Source organism: Neltuma alba, unplaced genomic scaffold (assembly GCF_004799145.2).
Source record: "Neltuma alba isolate B1F8T4 unplaced genomic scaffold, ASM479914v2 tig00002636_pilon, whole genome shotgun sequence".
In the NCBI taxonomy this organism is placed as follows: domain Eukaryota; kingdom Viridiplantae; phylum Streptophyta; class Magnoliopsida; order Fabales; family Fabaceae; genus Neltuma; species Neltuma alba.
In genome coordinates, this window is record NW_021632946.1 from 1 (window position 1) to 19,428 (window position 19,428).

Genomic DNA, 19,428 nt, shown 5'->3' on the forward strand with positions numbered 1-19,428 from the left:
GCTAGCTCTAAGACGTAGACGATGCCTTCTGGTGGACGAGGGAAGTGATCCTGGGACGATCAGTCTGTGGATAAAAGGAAAGATCCATGGATGATTGATTCAGCAAAGCGATCCTTCTACGTAATTAGGGATGTTTTTTTCCACACTTTCGTTCATCGAGATTAATCGTTCTTTGATCTGCACTTAGCACAGAGAAGTCATTGTAAGCAATCGCAGCCACTTCACCTGCAACCAATTAACCAACCATTTCTTTTTTATTATTATTTGCGTCCATAAAAACACACACACACACACACCACAATGAGATACTTGCCCTGGTTGGTGCAGGTCCTAAAGCAATTCTGGCTCTGGTGATGATCCCAAATTGGCCTAACCTCCAAGAACAGCGTAGAAAAGGTCTGAGTTAATCTCACGAGAACATGTTTACTTCTTCTCCTTTTCCCTGCAAAATCCCCCAGGGTGTCAAATTCTTTTATTTTAAGTCTCATTTTGAAGAGTGACATGGGTTTAGAAGAAGAAGATAATATATATAAGTATTAAAGTACTAATCAAACAATATTAAAGAAGGACTACCGATCACGTCGAATAATTGAAAGAAACAAACATATATACCAAGGACATGTGTCTCAATAATTGTAATATGCCATAAGGTTAAGGAACGGCACTAATATAATAAAAATGAGTTTAAGTAACCTTACAACACAACCAAATGGCAATGCAAGAGCCTTCCTCAACCCATACAAGGGTTGACTTGATGTTTAAAAATTCTTCTACATATATGAATAATTAATTCAACTCCTCTATTAGTGAGCAACATAATACTACTATATTATCTTAAAATATTCTTGACCTCTGTAAAGAGATTATTGGTCAATAGGTGTGTGTGTGTGTGTGTGTGTATCAAGGGAAAATGCACACTTTGATCGCCCTCTTCGTATATTGAATAATGCCAACTAGACAATTGATGATGTGGCTGTTTTTTAAGGTAGAATCAATTAATACTAATTGCTGTCGCAATCTAGTGATGATGTATCTTCATTCAATCATTTAATTTACATGTAATCTGGATTAATATCCGGTGAAGTCACGTGACAATTACATATATATGTTTTATTTATTTTGGGTTTATGTAATGCTTTCTTTTATAATGTTTTTCCCAAGCCGACCAAGCATATTGGTCGGCTTCTATGGTCTAAAACAATAAAACCCACCGTATAAGTCTACCCTTTTTGTATTATTGGTCGTATGGTCTCAGCCAAATGTAGTCCCCATCATTCCCACACAACCAAAAGAAGTGGGGAAAAAAAAACAAAGTGATTGATTAATCTAATTTTGTTATTAAAAAAAGAATATATAATTTCATTGAAAAACTAAACATAATTCTGACAAGGATATGTTTTGTTAACGTGCGTAATTTTTTAAGAAAAATAATTAAAGTCAAAGGAATTATTTAATATTTTCACAATTTCAAGGGTCGAAGGAACTTATTAAACTTATAATTTTATATGACAATGAAAGAAATTTAAGGGTGATACATATATATACCTTAAGAAAAATATATGAAGAAAACACACACTTTGTTTCTAAAAGAAAATTAACGTTTTAGAAAATTTAGTCATTGATAGTTAATGCTTTATATGAAATAGAAATAATGATGTATAAATTAGTGAACACCGGAACAGGGGTGAAAAAAGATGCAAAAATATTGAGAATGGTCAAAAAAATTAGAAGAAACATTAATTTTAATGAAATACATAAACTAGCACAGGCTATAATTGATCAAATATATGTGACTGACTGATTTATTGCTTGCCCTATCTAGAAATAACGTCTCTTATTTCTTTTCACATGAATTCCCGACTTTAAAAATCTGTTACGTGCAAACAGAAGGCGTGGCCAATAAAGTTTAATTAATTACGCAAATAGCGAGCGTAATCAAATAAAATTAATAGCTGGTTAATTATCAGAAATCTATATATTGTATGCAACTAAATCAATGACAAAATCTCTGCTGTCGAACAAAATTTGTAAGACTCTTGCTTTAGCTGTCCTTTTCTTTGTTGTTTTTCCTTAAACTAAGACTTGTTAAAAAAAAATTACATATGCAAAATTCTGAATGTTGTCATAAATAATCTTCCTGAATATGAAATTTCAACTAAAATTGACAATCAATTATCGCTTTCTCAATTATATTGAAAAGCCCTCACAAAACTATAGTATAGTATTTAATAATTGAGAATTTAAAGTTTTTATTTAATTTAATCCAAAACATATAGCAGAAAGGGTTCTGTCAGGTAGACTCCTCCTGATGATAACTTTTTCATGCTTCTCAATATAATAAATATCCTTTGTCTAAAAAATTAACCTTTAAAACATTCTTTGCTTTGATATTCCCCAACTAAAACATCTAAATTGTAGAGTATAAGTACTCCTAGGTGATTTTGAAACTTTAAAAGTACTAAAACCCTCCAGAAGAAGGGAGAGAAAAAAAATCACAGTAGTGAATAGTGATTCATACCTGTAACAACATCCAGTTCGTAAACATTTTGAATCTGAGGACCAAATCGAAAGGTTTGGCCGCTAATCCCAGCATTAGAAAGGGTACCGCCGACCGTCAAATACAAGTAATCTGTCCAAGAACGAGGTGACAATCCACGTTTCATGGTCTCATGCAGGACATCGATCCACCTCTGTCCACCACCCACGTCCACGTAATCCCCCGGCGCCGCCGTCTTCTCCGTCACAAATATCCCCCCGGACGACGACGACCCACCATTATTATTTCTGAAACAGCTCATGTTCACCACAACCCCACCAAAAGCCATGGACTGTCCGTTCACCGAGTGAGCCTCCCCTCTGGCGGCAACACTGAACGGAATGTCTAACGAGTTTGAGAACTTTATGAGCACCGATATGTCACTTGTGGACGCCGGGTTCATGATCGCCACCGGATGCTTATGAATTATGTGCCCAAAATCTGTGGAGCCTTCCGACAGAGACTGAGGATCACGAGCAAGCCTTATCGCTACCTCTGTTGGTGCCTGCAACACCGACAATGTCCCAGATTGTCCCTCGGACACTACTAGGATGCTGCTTGTTATTAGCCATAACAACATGAGCAAAGGCTTCGCCATTTGATTCACAGGCAAGTTTTAATCTTTTGGTTGATCGCTATATATATATGTATATATGTATGTATGGTTTTGAGGGAGAGATAGAGAGAGAGTTAGGTTTCAATGGGGCGAAGTGTGCGTGGTGTGGTGTTGTGTATATATAGGAAGAGATGGAGAAGATTGGGGGAGTGCAGCGACGTCGTGTCGTGGGGGAGGTTTTTTTGTTTTCTGTGGGCTTTGATTTGCTATGATTCACGCCTTGAATTGTGAGTGTTCCTTTTGCAGATGCACGCATACACATACATACATACATATTGAACAATAAAACCAAGATTTTCTTTTTGTTTCTTTTTTTTTTTGTCCAAGATAAAAGGCCATATCTTTCTGGATGATCATTCTAAGGGGATGTTTAGATGAAAACCAAACCATGATTTCAAAAGTAATTTTACGGTTTGCGAAGTAAATATATGGAGAAGTTTGTCTCGTTTTGCAGAAAAGTGCTTCTAAAAAGCACTTTTAAGCATTCCCAAACACCCCCTAAGTAGTTACTCAGTGGACGGAAATAAAGAATTATGGTCAAACTTTTTGATGATTTCATTTTAAATTAACTGCTGACTCGCTCAATTATATTATTATATTATATGTGATATAATTTGTCAAAGTCAACAATTATTTTATTTTGAATATATATATTGAGATTTTCTGGCCATCGAAGTTTCTTGTTTTTTTTCCCACAACATTCTCACCCCGGAAAAAACAATTCTTATAAGGGGCCGTATTTCTCTAGAATTCTACCTAAATAATAATAATAATTACCATCTATCAATTTTCAATCAATTCGTATATTTGCTCGGATTAAGTTTCTGCGATTTTTCTTGACCAAGATGATCGATTGTGTCAAGTATTTCAAACGAATCCGCAGACAAAAGACACAAGATTTTTCTTCCTCTGGTGAAGAAGACTCACGAATATTAATTAATATAGAGTCTATTTACGGACCGTGTTAGGGAGTTTGCAATCATCCTGACTGATATTTAATTCCAAATACGGTAATTTCTAATTTATCAAATATTGTAATTGATCATAAGCAGCCTAGTTTATTATAGAGCGGAATAAAAAAGAGAGAGAGAGAGAGAGAAAACCAAACCGCAGCCTTCTTAATGTTTACAATAATACCTTACCATTTAAATATCATATGCATCAAACATTAAAGTTGATTATCATATACTATCCAAAACGCATGTTCTATAATAATGATAAAATTATTTCAAAATATGAAACTAACATTTTTCTAAATGATTATTTAAAAAATCAATCATTTAGTCCTTGTCTATAATTTTGATTTTATTACGAATCAGTTAAATTTAACTCGAATAAACTTACTCTATTAATTAAGTTTTAGTTAGTTAATTTTTTAGTCGCCATGCTTTGTAACTGGATTACAATTAGTTATTGAATGACTAAATGATTTTCTCAAAGTATAAAAATCAATAGATTGAATGGCTGGAATTCGAGAGGTTGAGTGTGAGTAGAACTTCAAGATGAAATTATAATTACTAAAATATATATATAATGAAATTATAAGGATCAACAAGCGGTACTTCCTGATACTGTATTTGAAGCAGTTGTTCGAGTTCCTTATGATATGCAAGTGAAACAAGTTCTTGCTAATGGTAAAAAGGGGGCTTTGAATGTCGGGTCTATGTAAATAATTACCATAATTATGCCGAGAACTCCACTATTTATATATATAGAACCATTTGTTCTCAAGAATATAATGTCATTACTGAAAACAAAACCTTCCTTTTCATCCAAGAATTACATAAAATTCCTTATGAGTGAATATTATTTATATGTATATTTATATAGTGAGAAACAAGGAGTATATTCCGTTGATAGTGGACATAAAGTTTGCTGCACCCACGAAAATCACTTAATTTTTTTTTTTTGGTTGAGTATGGGGTATCTACTGCTGATAGTAGTGAGTAATCCCCTTACACCGTAGACTTTTCGAATGGGTTTTAGTGCTAGCCACAAAATTCTTTCCACACACAAGGCTAAAGATCAAACCCTAGATGCTTAAGAAACCCAGCCAAGTGCTTAGCCCTATGGTTTGCTAATCACTTACTTCAATAATGGAAATTTCTACTACTCACTATCAAATTGAGTTGGTCAAATTTCATATATCTAGCTAGGCAGTGGTTTTCTTGGGGGGCCCCGGTTTTTAATTTGTGTTTATTTTGAGTGAATTCTCCAACCATCGTCACGATAAGTTATTTGTAACAACTGTTCATGGGAGACTAATTAATTGGAGTACATAATGCTCCATTTAGATTTATGATATTGACTTGCAATTCGCATCATGCTACATTTTGAAGTAACTTTGAGGAATGGCTTTCTCTCTTCTCTAACTCTCTAACATGGAGCCGACCTTTCTTCTTTACACTTCATCACGTATACTTAGGTAAACGTGTGTTTACATATTATATTCACTGAACTTGTGTGCACTAATCAATTATCCTTCTCAGCATCCACAATAAAATATGTCAGAACTCCACCATAGTGTCCATGAATTATCAGTTGAGCTGATATTATTATTAATTATTATATATTTTATATCGATTAATATTGTATATTGACGAGACATAACTGAAAATAATAAACGGGTTCAAACAAACTCTGGGCATAATTACAAATTAATTGGATGCAACGGAATCAGAGAGCTAGAGTTTAAGAACAAAAGGATGAGAATTTCAAAAGGAAAAAAAAAAATAGACTCTTACATATATAGTTTTACACTTAATTTATTTTCAAAAACATGTGCAATTTTTTTTTTTACTTCTGGGGTTTTTTAATAAAAACCTATTGATAAAGTCGCTGACCTAGAACTTGTCATGTGTGTGTGTGTGTGTGTGTGTGTGTGTGTGTGTGTGTAAAATCCGCCCATCACATTAGGATCGTTCTCCTCATCATCTTTTCTTATCAATATTTTCTTTTTAGAATTTGAAGTGCTGTAGATCAGAGATTTGATTAATTTGGTTTATGGTAGATAAATAGCCCTATGCAAGCATTCTTGAGTAGCTGCTCTAGGAATTCATGATTAAGTCCCAAAAATGTTTAAGCTTGAAATTATTATGAGATTTGCGTTCCTTTTTTTTTTTTGGGCTGTCATTATTTCCACCATGTCTCATCGAATACATATCATATACAATCCAATCTGTAATTTACATTTATAATTAAAAGATCCGATTTTACAGTACAATTTGTCTCAAAAATGGGAGCAAATGGAGCATTATGATGAAGAAATTAAATGATTAAAGCCGAAGATTTGAGGAGGTGATATTGTTACTTTGTTTAATCACAATTTGAAGCATCCCTTCCGGAGCATACTTGTCTTAAAATCTCTTAAGCAATATTACTGACCGACATTTTGAGATTTATTATTTGTTTATTACAGTATAATTAAGTTGCACTTGTTCCAAGAAAAATACTACTTTGAGGAAGTACGCCAGTGCGTACTATACCATATATAAGGGATTATGTTGAACATATTATCTGGGATTTAATATAAATGTATCCATAAACTTCACATTGGGACAATCTCGATATTGAAAAATTGAACCTTTGACCTACCATTTTTATACATTTTTTTAATTTAGCCCATATCATCATTTAATTTCTTAAGCCCTAAACCTTAATTTATGATCATAATTTTCGGTAAAGTCAATCATCAGTTTTTCTGGGAATAATTAATTTATGTCAACATACAGGATCCCTGAATCCTGATCCTAAGATCATTGCTAATGATATTAATTAATTAAGGAGCATTTACCTTGATTATTATGTATTTAATTTAATTTAATTATTATGATGGGAGACATGCAGAGCTCGAATTGACAGAGTTTGAGATAAGAGGGATGTGCAATGAATATATAGAAAGGTCAACCTCATCTTTATGCATTATAACCAAACGAATCCATTTAGAATTACGTTTTATGACTAATTCATTCCAAACTAATCGTACTGAAAAAAAGGAACCTTAACAAAATGGTTGAAATCATTAAAGGTCAAAATTTTTGATCGAGACGTTCTAACGTCCAACAAAAACACGAATGCAGCACAACCATATAAACATGTTGCTTGTAGATTGAAGATTAATGAGTCATCGTATCATCAATTGAAATACATCATAAACCTTAATTAAATAGTTTATTATCTTTATTAATATGAGAATTATTTAACTAATTTGAGTAAATTAAGAAAGTCAAATAAATTAATTAATAATAACAGATGTAACATGATCTCTTTAAAATGCTTTTGTATAACACATTAGATTATGTTTTACAAGTTATATAATTTAGCTTGAGGGAAAATGATAAAAATGAAAGATAAAATGAATATAAATCTTATATTTAGGATTAAATTCAACCATCAATTGGTTTTTATGTTAGGGATTAGAACGAGCATTAACAATTGAATACTATTCTTTTTCATTTTAGGAGTGAATTATCGTCATCTTGTTTATAAAATTAAGTAATTTCACTCTTATAATGTAACTAAATACGTATGGCTTGCTAGTGAAAGACCTACAAGATTTATTAAACTAGTATTTATCAGCAGAGCTTCCAGCAGATAGAGCAAATTTATCAGCATAGCTGTAATGTTTTGTGTATATAGTGGATCCTTAATAAATAAAAAAGAAAACAAAGAAACAGCTGGATCCCGTATATATTATATAAAAAAATAGATAGTAAAATAGTAAAATATATCACGCATCATATAATTCTATTTTCCCGAATGAATCTACTATTCATTTTATTCTGGACTTGGAAACTGAAAATTTTGCTTACGGCATCTGAATAAAGAGCACACGATTGATATCTTATGATGAACAAATAATGCTAGAGGTTATGCATTTCACTTGTTATTTTTTTTCTTTTTTAGCATAAGTTAGAGTATCTCCTTAAGTAGTTTTGGGCTTAAGTCATTCTCTATCGGATTGAGAGTGTTAAAATTAAAGTCCTCCTAACAAATATGTTTTTTGAGATTTAAACTTATATTATTTTTTTTATAAAAATGAGGCCGTTTATCATTTCAACTACCAGTTTGGTTTGCACTTGTTATACTTGACATTGATATGTTTATCTAAATTCTAACGATCTAAATTTCTTTTGGGTCTCAAGATCAAAAGGATACATTAGTTGGCCCAAAAAGGATAAATTTGTCTTGGGCCCAATTCTGAACTTGTTTGAATCGTAGCCCATATACTTATAACCCGTGCTTGGATCGTAAAGAAACAGGCTCCTTCTTCTCCTCTGTCCAGATTCTCTTTTTTTCTTTTAATAAAAAGAATTTGCCAAAATTTTCTTTTAATGTTGATACTGAAGTCATGCCTCACTTTAAGATCACGTGTATTTTTCTTCACAAGGAATAGATACACTTCTGGTTCTTAATATACAATCTTGAGAGTTAGTATTGGTTCTATATTTAATATCTATTTTAAATGTTTCTCAATTTTTTCAAATTAATCTTATTGAAATTTTGTCAATAATAATTAAATAGAAGAGGAAAAGAAGAAATTAAAGAAGATAATAAGGATATTTAAAAAAAATTATACTCCTCCGATCCTTAATATAAGACCCATTTAACTAATTTAATTAGATTAAGGAAGTTAGGTAAGTTAGTTAATTATAAGAAACATGATATGTTATTCCTAAAATACCATAATCATCTTTCTTAATACCCTCTCTCCCTCTTCTACTTGATTATGGTTAAGGGAGTATTTATAGGGGTAATTTAGAGAAAATTGATAAATATGAGAAATGGTTCTTATATTTAGGACCAAAACCAACTCAACAATTGGATTCTATATTAAGGACCAGAGGAGTATTAACTAATTTAACTAACATCATTAATCTAATCAAATATAAGAGGAAGACCTATTTCACATGTACATCAATTTTTTTTTTTTAAATTAACTCTATTGTTATTCCTTCAATAATAATCTAATAAAAGAAGAAGAGAGAGAGTTAAAAAAGGTGATTAGGATACTTTAAAAAAATTATATTAACTAATTTAACTAACATCATTAATTTACTCAAATTAATTAATTATATTTTACATTAAGCATGGATGAGTATTTTTCTTTGTCCTTGTGTAATACTATTCCATCTATCTTAAATATAAGATTCATTTTACAGTATAAATACAATATTCACACTACAAAGGGTACAAGGTAGATTTTAGGGAAAATGACAATAAAATACCACCTGAATTTCAAAAAGACAAATAAGGCACCTGAATAAGCAAAATGACATATAGGGGACTGGGTACCAATCTGGAATTCAGATTTTTGGCCAAAAGACCAAAATGCCCTGTCTGAAAGTGAGAGGAAGGAGAGAGGAAGACACTGATGAAATACGGGAAGGAGAGAGGAGGAAGACGCTGATGAAATCGGGAAGGAGAGAGGAGGAAGACGCTGATTTTCGATGGGTTCCCACAGCTTAAAATGTTATTGCCTAGCATTTCTCTAAAAAATTTTGGTTCTGTCTCTGTTCTTCGCATAAAACCATTTTCAGAGAATGTGAAGCTGTGGGAAAGATGAACCTGTGGGAAAGATGAAGCGAAAATCAGAAAACAATGGCAAGCAATTACGTAACGTAACTGCTGTCATATGCCTGCTAGTTTTTAGTAAATCCCACTACGTGAATGGTAAATTTCACTATACATGTAGTTAATTATGAAAGTTAATAGTTCAATGTTTATTGTAACGTACTTCAAATGCACGTTCACTGAATGATTTATTTATGCTTATAAGTTGCCTTTCCGGTGAAAACAGGTTTACAAAACCCATTGAAGAAGTAGTCAGTTTCACTATAAAAGTTGTAAATCCCAGTATATGTTTTGTAAAATTCAACATGAAATTTTATTGGTTTTTACAAACAAGTTGTTTATCTCCTGAAAACATGTTGCAAAACCCATTAACAAAGTAGTCACTTTCACTACAAAAGTTGTAAATCACAATATGTATTTTGTAAAATTCATAATTAATTACATGTATAGTGAAATTTACAACCACTATAGTGAAAATGACCACTTCTTAAATGGCTTTTGCAACCAGTTTTCAGGGGATGAGCAACTTGTTTCTAAAAACCAATAAAATTCCAGACTGAATTTTACAAAACACACAATGATATTTACAACTTTTATAGTGAAAATGACCACTTTTTAAATGGCTTTTGCAACCAGTTTTCAGGGGATGGGTAACTTGTTTATAAAAACCAATAAAATTCCATACTGAATTTTACAAAACATAGAGTGATATTTACAACTTTTGTAGTGAAAATTACCACTTCTTAAATGAGTTTTGCAACCTCTTTTCAGGGGATGAGCAACTTGTTTCTAAAAATCAATAAAATTTCGCGCTGAATTTTACAAAACACACAGTGATATTTACAACTTTTATAGTGAAAATGACCACTTCTTAAATGGCTTTTGCAACCAGTTTTCAAGGGATGGGCAACTTGTTTGTAAAAACCAATAAAATTTCACGTTGAATTTTACAAAACATATACTGGGATTTACAACTTTTATAGTGAAAGTGACTACTTCTTCAATGGGTTTTGTAAACCTGTTTTCACCGGAAAGGCAACTTATAAGCATAAATAAATCATTCAGTGAACGTGCATTTGAAGTACGTCACAATAAACATTGAATTATTAACTTTCATAATTAACTACATGTATAGTGAAATTTACCATTCACGTAGTGGGATTTACCAAAAACCAGCAGGCATATGACAGCAGTTATGTTACGTAATTGCTTGCCATTGTTTTCTGATTTCCGCTTCGATTCACTCCCTCTCGCACTACAAATCCTCTTTCCCAAAACCAAAATCAACAATATCTACAGAATGGTGATGCGAAGGAGTAAGATAATAGCATTTTCAACATTCTTCTTTCCTTCTTCCCGCATTTCATCAGCGTTGGTCTTCCTCTCTCCTTTCTCTCACTGCGTTGGTCTTCCTCTCTCCTTTCTCTCACTTTCAGCGTCTGTCTTCCCGCATTTCATCAGGGCATTTTGGTCTTTTGGTCGAAAATATGAATTCCAGATTGGTACCCAGTGCCCTATTTGTCATTTTGCTTATTCAGGTGCCTTATTTGTCTTTTTGAAATTCAAGTGGTATTTTATTGTCATTTTTCCTAGATTTTATGTCCAAGACCAAGAAGTACTATTTTTTAATTCTAAAAAATTTAGAATGATTTCTAATTTTCTATGTTCATGGGCGGGTGAAGCACTCGGCGAAACGACGTCGTTATTATCCACATTAATGGCAGCGCGCAGCCAGCGAGCCAGGCGTCCGATATGATATGCCGACATGAGACTGATGATCGGCGAAGGATTCTGAGAGACTGAAAAGAAGGGAACACAGAGCCAAGAACATTTTGTTGAGGAGTTGCGTTTTCTAAGCGCGCCGTTTCCATCTTCGTTCTCTCGATCGCTCAGTGAGACAGAGTGACAAGGAACCGTTTTCTGCTGTGCGATGGCGGAGAAACCTCAACCGGTTCGGGTGTTATATTGCCCCGTCTGCAGTTTGCCCGCCGAGTACTGCGAATTCGGACCCGATTTCGAGAAATGCAAACCCTGGTTGATCCAGAACGCCCCTCAATTATACCCTGATCTCCTCAAAGGTCTCTTTCATTCTTCGATTCTAGTTTCTTCTCGCTACTTCCCTGTTTCGTATGTATTTTAGTCCCTTTACTATCATGATTTGAAATTGGATTATGTTGTGCGCAGAGGCGAGCACTGATAAACTTGCCGAGCAATTGCAAAATAGCGGAATATCGTCAGGGGCTAGGGATGGAGGTGCTACCTCAGGTCGGCTTTCTCTGTGTTTTGTCTTGCTTTTATCTCTCTCTCTCTCTCTGTTTTTTTTTTTTGGGGCCCCGTTTTCAATATGGTCACTCAAACTACTAGTAAAGTGATGGTTGAAGCTACACTTCTAAATCTTTTCTCCTCCATAACTTTTGGGGGGTGGGGGGTTGTTCAATTGTTACTCCTATTCCGGGTCAGTCGTATGAGCCATTAATGTCATCCGTTATTAAACTTTTAGACTTTGAGATGCAGTATTTCTCCTTGTTAGTCGTTCTCTCTTAAATAAGCAAAGACAAGTACTTTGCTTTTTCTTGCATTCGGAGTAAAGTTCATTTGATAACTCACCTAGGACAAAATTATAACCTTTGTCCCTTGCAATGAAGCCTGATTACATATCTGAGTGTATATGGTTCGTCTAGTTGAATTTTTGTCCATTAATATTTCTTTTATCTTGTAAGCTGTGATATTTCCATTAGTTTGGTTCAGGCTGCTTCCTGCGTATTAGTATGTTTTTTCCACTAATAATGTAAAAGAATGATCTCCCCATAGTCGTGTTTTTCTACTGCTTCCATCATACATTTATTCAGTTGAGTTAGACATTAATCGGTAAGTTAATTCTGTAATAATGTGAAATGGTGTTTTTCTACTGCTTGCATATTGGTTATGACGATAGCATTTCAAATACTCCCTCACAGTATCTTTTTGATGTTTTAGCTCCTAAGCAGGAAGAAGTCAAGCGTCTTCCTGGTGGTAAGATCAAGAAAAAGGTATTCCATGGTATTCCTTCACGTTATCTAATTAGATATGGCCGGCCTTTGACACGAAGTAATGATTCCATTCATTTCATGAGAGTGGCACTCGTTTTCAGGAGAAGCAGGAGGTTGTCATTGAGAAGGTTATTCGCAATAAACGAAAATGCATTACCACTGTGAAAGGCCTTGACCTTTTTGGTGAGATATATGTTGCCCTGATTTTTTTTGGGTCGTAAACTTGTATTATTGATACATTCTTATCATTACCTCTTCGCTTTTATTGCATTTCAGGTGTCAAGCTCAGTGAAGCATCAAAGAAACTTGGGAAAAAGTTTGCTACTGGAGCATCTGTTGTCAAGGTTCGTTAGCGCTGAGTTAGTAGATGTTTAATTACTTGTTTAGCGTTTGTCTTTGATGTCTTACAATATCTGGCATTGATTGTTTTCAGGGACCGACGGAGAAAGAGCAAATTGATGTTCAAGGAGATATATCTTATGACATTGTGGAGTTCATTACGGAGACATGGGCTGATGTAAGACACTTTGATTCTTAGTTTTATGATTATATTATAAGTCAACTGAATACGCATTTCCTTCAATCAGTGAAAGAGAAAATGAAACGGAAGATGCTCTCACATCTTAGTAAGATTATATCTGTTGTTAATTTCACATATTTATTTGTATATGAAACACGAGTGGCTGTAATGATTTGAGCACAGAAATTAACAGCAAGGACAATGCTTTGTTGAAAGTGTTAATCTGTGAAAATTCACATTATATTGTGTAGTCGGCCCCAACAAGAGCAACGTTAGTTGACCTATACTCATATAGTGCGTTTAGCATAGTTTTTGTTTTGGTAACCCACGACATGGCTCTTCAATGTGGTGACTAACTCCGTCCTGTGTCAGCTAGAAAACTAGCAGCTATGGTCGGAAGCTAGCAGTATTGACTTGTTCTGTTTATACTGGATTCAGCCAATCTAAATTGGAAATATAAATTGCACAAGACATTTTTTGCCTGGATTATTAATACTGTTTTTTCTTCGCAGCGTGGGCTCTTTCCTGTTGTTTTGTTATGTTTGATCCACTAATAATGTAAAAGAATGATCCACCCATGGTCGTGTTTAGAGGAAAGCCTACTTTTTGTGCCTTTGTTTTATTTGTGAGTTGACTGGGTACTTTTTTCTTTTGGGGCCATTTTGAACGTTAGCAATGACTCGTTCGTGTTTGACATGTCTGTCATTGGTTAAGGTGGCATGCTTCCTGTTATTAGCCGATTGGATGAGATGCTGATAATGAAAACTCATTTTCGCTTATTTGTAACTCTGAAGCCCCTTCACTGACATTCATTAGTGATTAAGTTCACTCTAACACAAGTTCAAAGACAGGACCCCGTGAAAGCAGAAAACGCAATTATAAAATGAAGGTTGGTCAAAAAAAAATTTGTACAAAGGAGAATGTCCTTGCTAAGAGACTAGGGCACTTACGAAAACCTTCCCTTATCTCACATAAGAGAACATAGTCCAATCAACCAATCCACATAGTTAAATAAATATTGACAACATAGTAGTTGAACCATTATCCGCTGGAAGGTAGTCCATAACCTTACGCCCCATTGTCTGACTGATCCGAGTGAGGAGTTATTTTCTTGTGGGTTGACTGTTGAGCCTAATCTTTGTTCTTTTTTTGTGCTATGCATGCGACTGATTCTGTCCAAGTTCACTGGTTCTTGTCTACCGAAAATTCAAAACATGCTTCTGATAAATAGGCTGTCTCTCTCCTGCAGGTCCCAGAAACTGCAATTTTCTTCATAGAAGATGGGAAAAAGGTCCCAGCTGCTTGACTCTGAAATCCTGGCATAAAGAGAGTTTTAGACTGACAGTTAAACTAGGCCATATTACTTTACTTCTGAAGTAAACGGCTGATAAACTTATACAGCTTTTGTCCATACATCTTGAGCCAGTCAGATCCAGTCCTCTGCCCACAGTTACGGTCACTGATTGGCTTCAGCTTAGTTATTTAGGGTCAAAATTATTTTGGAACCTTGTTATGATGCATGGTCAGTGGTTAAATTTAACTACCTTAACCGGGTGATGTTAAATGTTGAAGAACTATAGAGTTGTTAAATTGAGTTTGGATTTATTGACCGTTACATTCAGCCTTGAAAATTAGTTTTACATGCTGTCGATTGAGAAAAAGAATATGGCCACATTGCCCATGGACTTCGAATTTTTATATGAACGTAGTTGTTTGCAAAGTGGAAAAGATCCTCTACTATATTTCCACTTATAAACTGTAAATTCCAAAAAAAAATATGGTCTATTTTATAAGTTTTAATTTGAGTTTGTCTTATTATTGAATATATTTCTTTAATTCTGCCATTAAGTATTTATTTTCTTTTCATTGTCACATGCTCTCTGTCACATTTTTCTATACATCTTTTCTCTTTTTTCTCATTTACTGTAAGAGTATATTTGAAAATAAAGGTATGTTTTTATACTTACTGTTTTGAAAACAAAAGTATGTTATTATACTGACTGTTTTTAAATACTCCTCCGGTCCTAATTATAAGATCTAATTGACTTATTTGAGGAGATTAAGGAAGTAAGTTAAGTTGGTTATTTATAATAAATAAGTGTTGTCATTCTTAAAATATCCTTGCTAATTAAGTATATTGGTTAAAACTATAATTATTAGAAGGATTATCTTGAAAAAAAATGCATAAATATAAGAGACAAAATAGATTGAAGTCTTATAATTAGGACCAAATAAAAAGTTAAATGGGGTCTTATAATAAGGACCGGAAGAGTATAAGTTATTACCAATTTCTAAGTGGCGTTTTGTCTCAAAATTTTAATTCTAACGGCAAATTTATTACCACGTGCATGCGTTCCAGCAGTAATCATTGTATGTTAGGAATTGGATAATTTTCACAGGCAACTCTGCGTGTGTCGTGGGGGTGGATTTTTTTTTTTTTTTTTTAACCATAATGAACATCGAGATTCTTGTTCAATTTAAGCAATCGCCTGAAAAATTATATTTTAGGTCTGGGAAAAAATTAAAGAAAACTACTTGCTTTTTATTCTTTTCATTTTTTTTTTCTAGCCAACAAAGTCCACCATGATTTTGACCTCTTGAAATTGGATACGGAATTGAGGAAATGAGTAATGCACTTGTTCTTGATTTAAAGCATTTAGATCAAACCCACAGACTATACACATAAGTTATATTTTTATTTAAAAAACATATAGAATATTTATTTTTGACCAATTAATTTAAAATAGATAATGATTAAAATAAATATAAAACTGATATTATTTAAACTTAAATTTTTTTTGCTTGAATATTTATATTTAATCTAAACTAAACCCAAAAAAAGATATATAAGCATCAAATTCAAATGTCACTTTCTTAATTAGTACTATATGATTTCTTTATCCCTTCATTCCCACAATTTAGAAGAATTAAATGATAAATGATGACTGCATCGAATATTCACAAATAGAATTAAATGAACATGAGAGATATTTTAAGGGGAAAAAAAATCTAACGTTTCTCCATTCCGCATGTCTGCCCCAAAAACGGAAACGAGAGAGAAAATGGATCTGATCTGAACCCAACTGAAAAGCAACCCTTTCATCTCGTCCGTTTTTGTCCCACGCAGTCAAAATTCACAGTGACTTTCTTTACCGTCTAATTAAATATTTTTCATAATTATCGACAATTAATTTGATCAATAAATTACACTACTTCCAACCCTTAATATAAAATCAAGTTGACTAATTTAAAAGATTAAAAAATTAGTTAATTTAGTTATTTATAATAAATAAATATTATCTTTTTTAGAATATTCTTACTGATCATTTGTATTAATTAAAACTACTATTTGATAAAACATTTAACATGTACAACTACTACAAGGACTACTTTAAAAATAATAGATGAAGATGAAAGAAAAAGTGAATTGAAGTCTTGTATTTATAACCAAATTAAAAATGAAACTAACTCTTAGATTAATAGCAGAAGGTAGTATTATGCATAACTTATAGACAACTAATCCCTCTCCTTTATGTCCTCACTTCATTATCTTTAACACGTGCCTTACAATAGTTTTTTTTTATCCCAAAACTGAAAAACAAAATACCCACCCGCCTAAGTGTGCGTATCCTTCAATTATAATTTTTTCCTGATGAATTTTTAGAAGTATTTTCTATCGACAATATAGAATAAAAGATAAATCCTTCTCATTAAATCATATGCTCAAAGAGACAATAGTTTATATATTCCTCACATGAACCTAAACTTATGGAATCATATTATTATTCATGACTACATGGAGGAAATTCAAATTCATTGAGAGACATTAATATTTTCGGATGTTTAATAATGGGGAAATTCATTTGGATTGGCACATGTTTGACAATCATTTTCTGAATCTGAAGATCCAATCTCTAATCTAAAACACCAAACTACACACACCCACATTCACTAACTCATTAAAGTTGGCAATGGCTCCTGCTTTATACATTTCTATTCACTCCAAAAAGCTCATTTTCCCTTTAAGATTGAGGCAATTAGCGTGAGTTCCAAGTCATCATTTCATTCACTTTCTATGGACGACGTTACTGTAAACTTCGATATTGAGAAACCAACAAACAAGTCATCCGCCAATTCTGTCTTCTTCCCTGTGAAATATCAAAATCTCCTCTCTATTATTTATATAAAAACCCTTGATTAATATCGAAAGTATTAACTTTGTTATAAAATTCAAGTTATTTCTATTATTACTCCTATTAACCATACTAAAATTTCAGTATCATATCAATTTCTACTATTTCACTACTCACAACCTTTATTAAATACAGACATATCTGGAAAAAAAAATATTTAATACTTATTAAAACTATTAAAGGGTCTTGTAAAACAGACTAAAAATTCCTTCTAGAAGAGCTGCTATGATAACAAGCAGAGAAAGAAATAACAACTCCATCATCATTACGAATATCAAACTTACCACAACTCCATTATCACTTAGGACTTAACAATAGCAACCATGATTTTGAAAATCAAACTCATATATGAACAACCTGCTCATTTGAAATGGTGGTAAAAACACAAGATGAACATATGAGAATCTCAAATTATGTGGATAAGTATTTTTTGGATTACAGCCAGTGATCTTTAACAAGTAATCTGTGACGTTTATGTTCTTCCTTAAAAGTAGTGAATTCTAGTACCTTACAATTTTAATTACTCTTCATTAGCCAAACAAGCAACACAACAAATCTCAAATCTAAATCTTTGCAATGTAATATAAATGCAAGGACGTAATCGTTTTCACTAACGCAAGCAACTTTACATTGACACGTACTTCTTAACCTTTTCACTCCCAATATTATGAATGAAACAGACTGCTGACTAAATAAACACTACGGGACGAGCAGGTGCATCCGAAGCCTAAAGTCTTAAAACTACTAATTAAAGGGCCTTTTAGTCATTTCAGGTGCAGCTATCGCTGTGGTGATGAGCGGCGATGAAGCCGTAATAGGTGATGTATTGACCGTTTTACCCCGGGACTTACGGTGGGCTCCACGCACACAGCCCTTCCTCATCAGCTTGCTCTGATCATCTCTCTGTAACGCAGGACCGAGTTCAGCCTCTGTAACCTCAGTTGCTGTTTGAATCTGTTGATGAAATCGTCGGCTTTCGCGTCCACCGTTTCGTCGTCCACAAACGACGCCGTTTCAATGCCTGCTCTGTACCTTGCCGTCTCTGATTCTGGTGTCCGGCGATCCCCCTCCTCCTCCTCCTGCGTTCTCGACGCTGCTTTGTCACTCGCCGATTTCTTCATCTTCTCCGGTAACTTCCCCGACGTCCCGTTACTCGACTCCGATTTGCTCCTCCTCACCAAGTTATCCGCATCATGATCCTCTTTAGACTCCGGAACGTCAGCTTCTCGTTCAAGTCCTTCTCCCGTCGCTTTTATTGAGTCCGATCTGTAGAGAGACGAGAATTTCATAGACTTGAGGCGCTCCAGGAGCGAAGGAGTTCTCGCCAGTTGCGGTTCAGTTGGCTGTTCCTGCGGGTCATCGGGTTGAACAGACACTGCATCTGCACCTGTCGGTTCGAAGCTGTTAGAAACCCCAAATTTGAACGACCAGACTCGCTCGATCAGTGACGGCGTTCTGACGAGCTGAGGAGAGTCATGAACGGGCTGAAGATATTCGGTTTCGGGAAACGCAGCGTCGTGTTTGTAGAAATGGAGGGACCTAAAGCGTTCAAGCAGGGACGATGAACGGACGAGAGCTGGGTGGCCATCGTGGTGGTGGTCGGAAGGCTTTGTGGGGGTACCAAAACGGGAAGAGATGACAATTGTGCCGATGACGAGGTTGAGAAAGAGGAAGAGAGAAGAAGGCGTGAACCAGCTCGCGACGAAAGCGGAGATTGTAACCGGGTCAGCCATGGACGGTGCGCCGGCGTGCTTGCTGACACACTGCGCAAGAAGAGGATGAAAGAGGCTTTGCAAGATGTTATCTGAATATATTACTACTCAAGGGTTATTGTGAAGCGTGAATGAAAGCTTGAAAGGCTTGCCTTATATCTAAATTGTAACAGCGTTGACGTTTACTTCATTGAAATGTGAAACGTGGCACATTTAATATTTTATGAATCTAAAAATAAATCAACAGAA

The 19,428-nt window shown here is 34.1% G+C and overlaps 2 protein-coding genes and 1 pseudogene across 3 annotated transcripts; 1 reads left to right on the forward strand and 2 right to left on the reverse strand.

Moving 5' to 3' along the window:
• Positions 1-6: 6 nt before the first annotated feature.
• On the reverse strand, positions 7-3,194 carry LOC114734465 (cytokinin dehydrogenase 4-like; annotated as a pseudogene).
• An 8,285-nt stretch (positions 3,195-11,479) lies between these two features.
• LOC114734475 (translation machinery-associated protein 22) lies at positions 11,480-14,933 on the forward strand. Of its 2 annotated transcripts, none has more exons than XM_028922101.1 (7): positions 11,480-11,803; positions 11,910-11,990; positions 12,702-12,754; positions 12,838-12,937; positions 13,031-13,098; positions 13,188-13,271; positions 14,524-14,933. In XM_028922101.1, the coding sequence occupies exons 1-7, from the start codon at positions 11,656-11,658 to the stop codon at positions 14,578-14,580; spliced, it is 591 nt and encodes a 196-aa protein (XP_028777934.1). In that variant the 5' UTR covers positions 11,480-11,655; the 3' UTR covers positions 14,581-14,933. The 2 variants fall into 2 exon arrangements, with proteins under 2 accessions (XP_028777934.1, XP_028777940.1); XM_028922107.1 differs by having other exon boundaries at positions 12,856-12,937.
• Positions 14,934-18,348: 3,415 nt separating this feature from the next.
• Positions 18,349-19,200, reverse strand: LOC114734455 (pathogen-associated molecular patterns-induced protein A70-like). The gene has a single exon (XM_028922088.1). The coding sequence runs from the start codon at positions 19,198-19,200 to the stop codon at positions 18,349-18,351; it is 852 nt and encodes a 283-aa protein (XP_028777921.1).
• Positions 19,201-19,428: the final 228 nt, after the last annotated feature.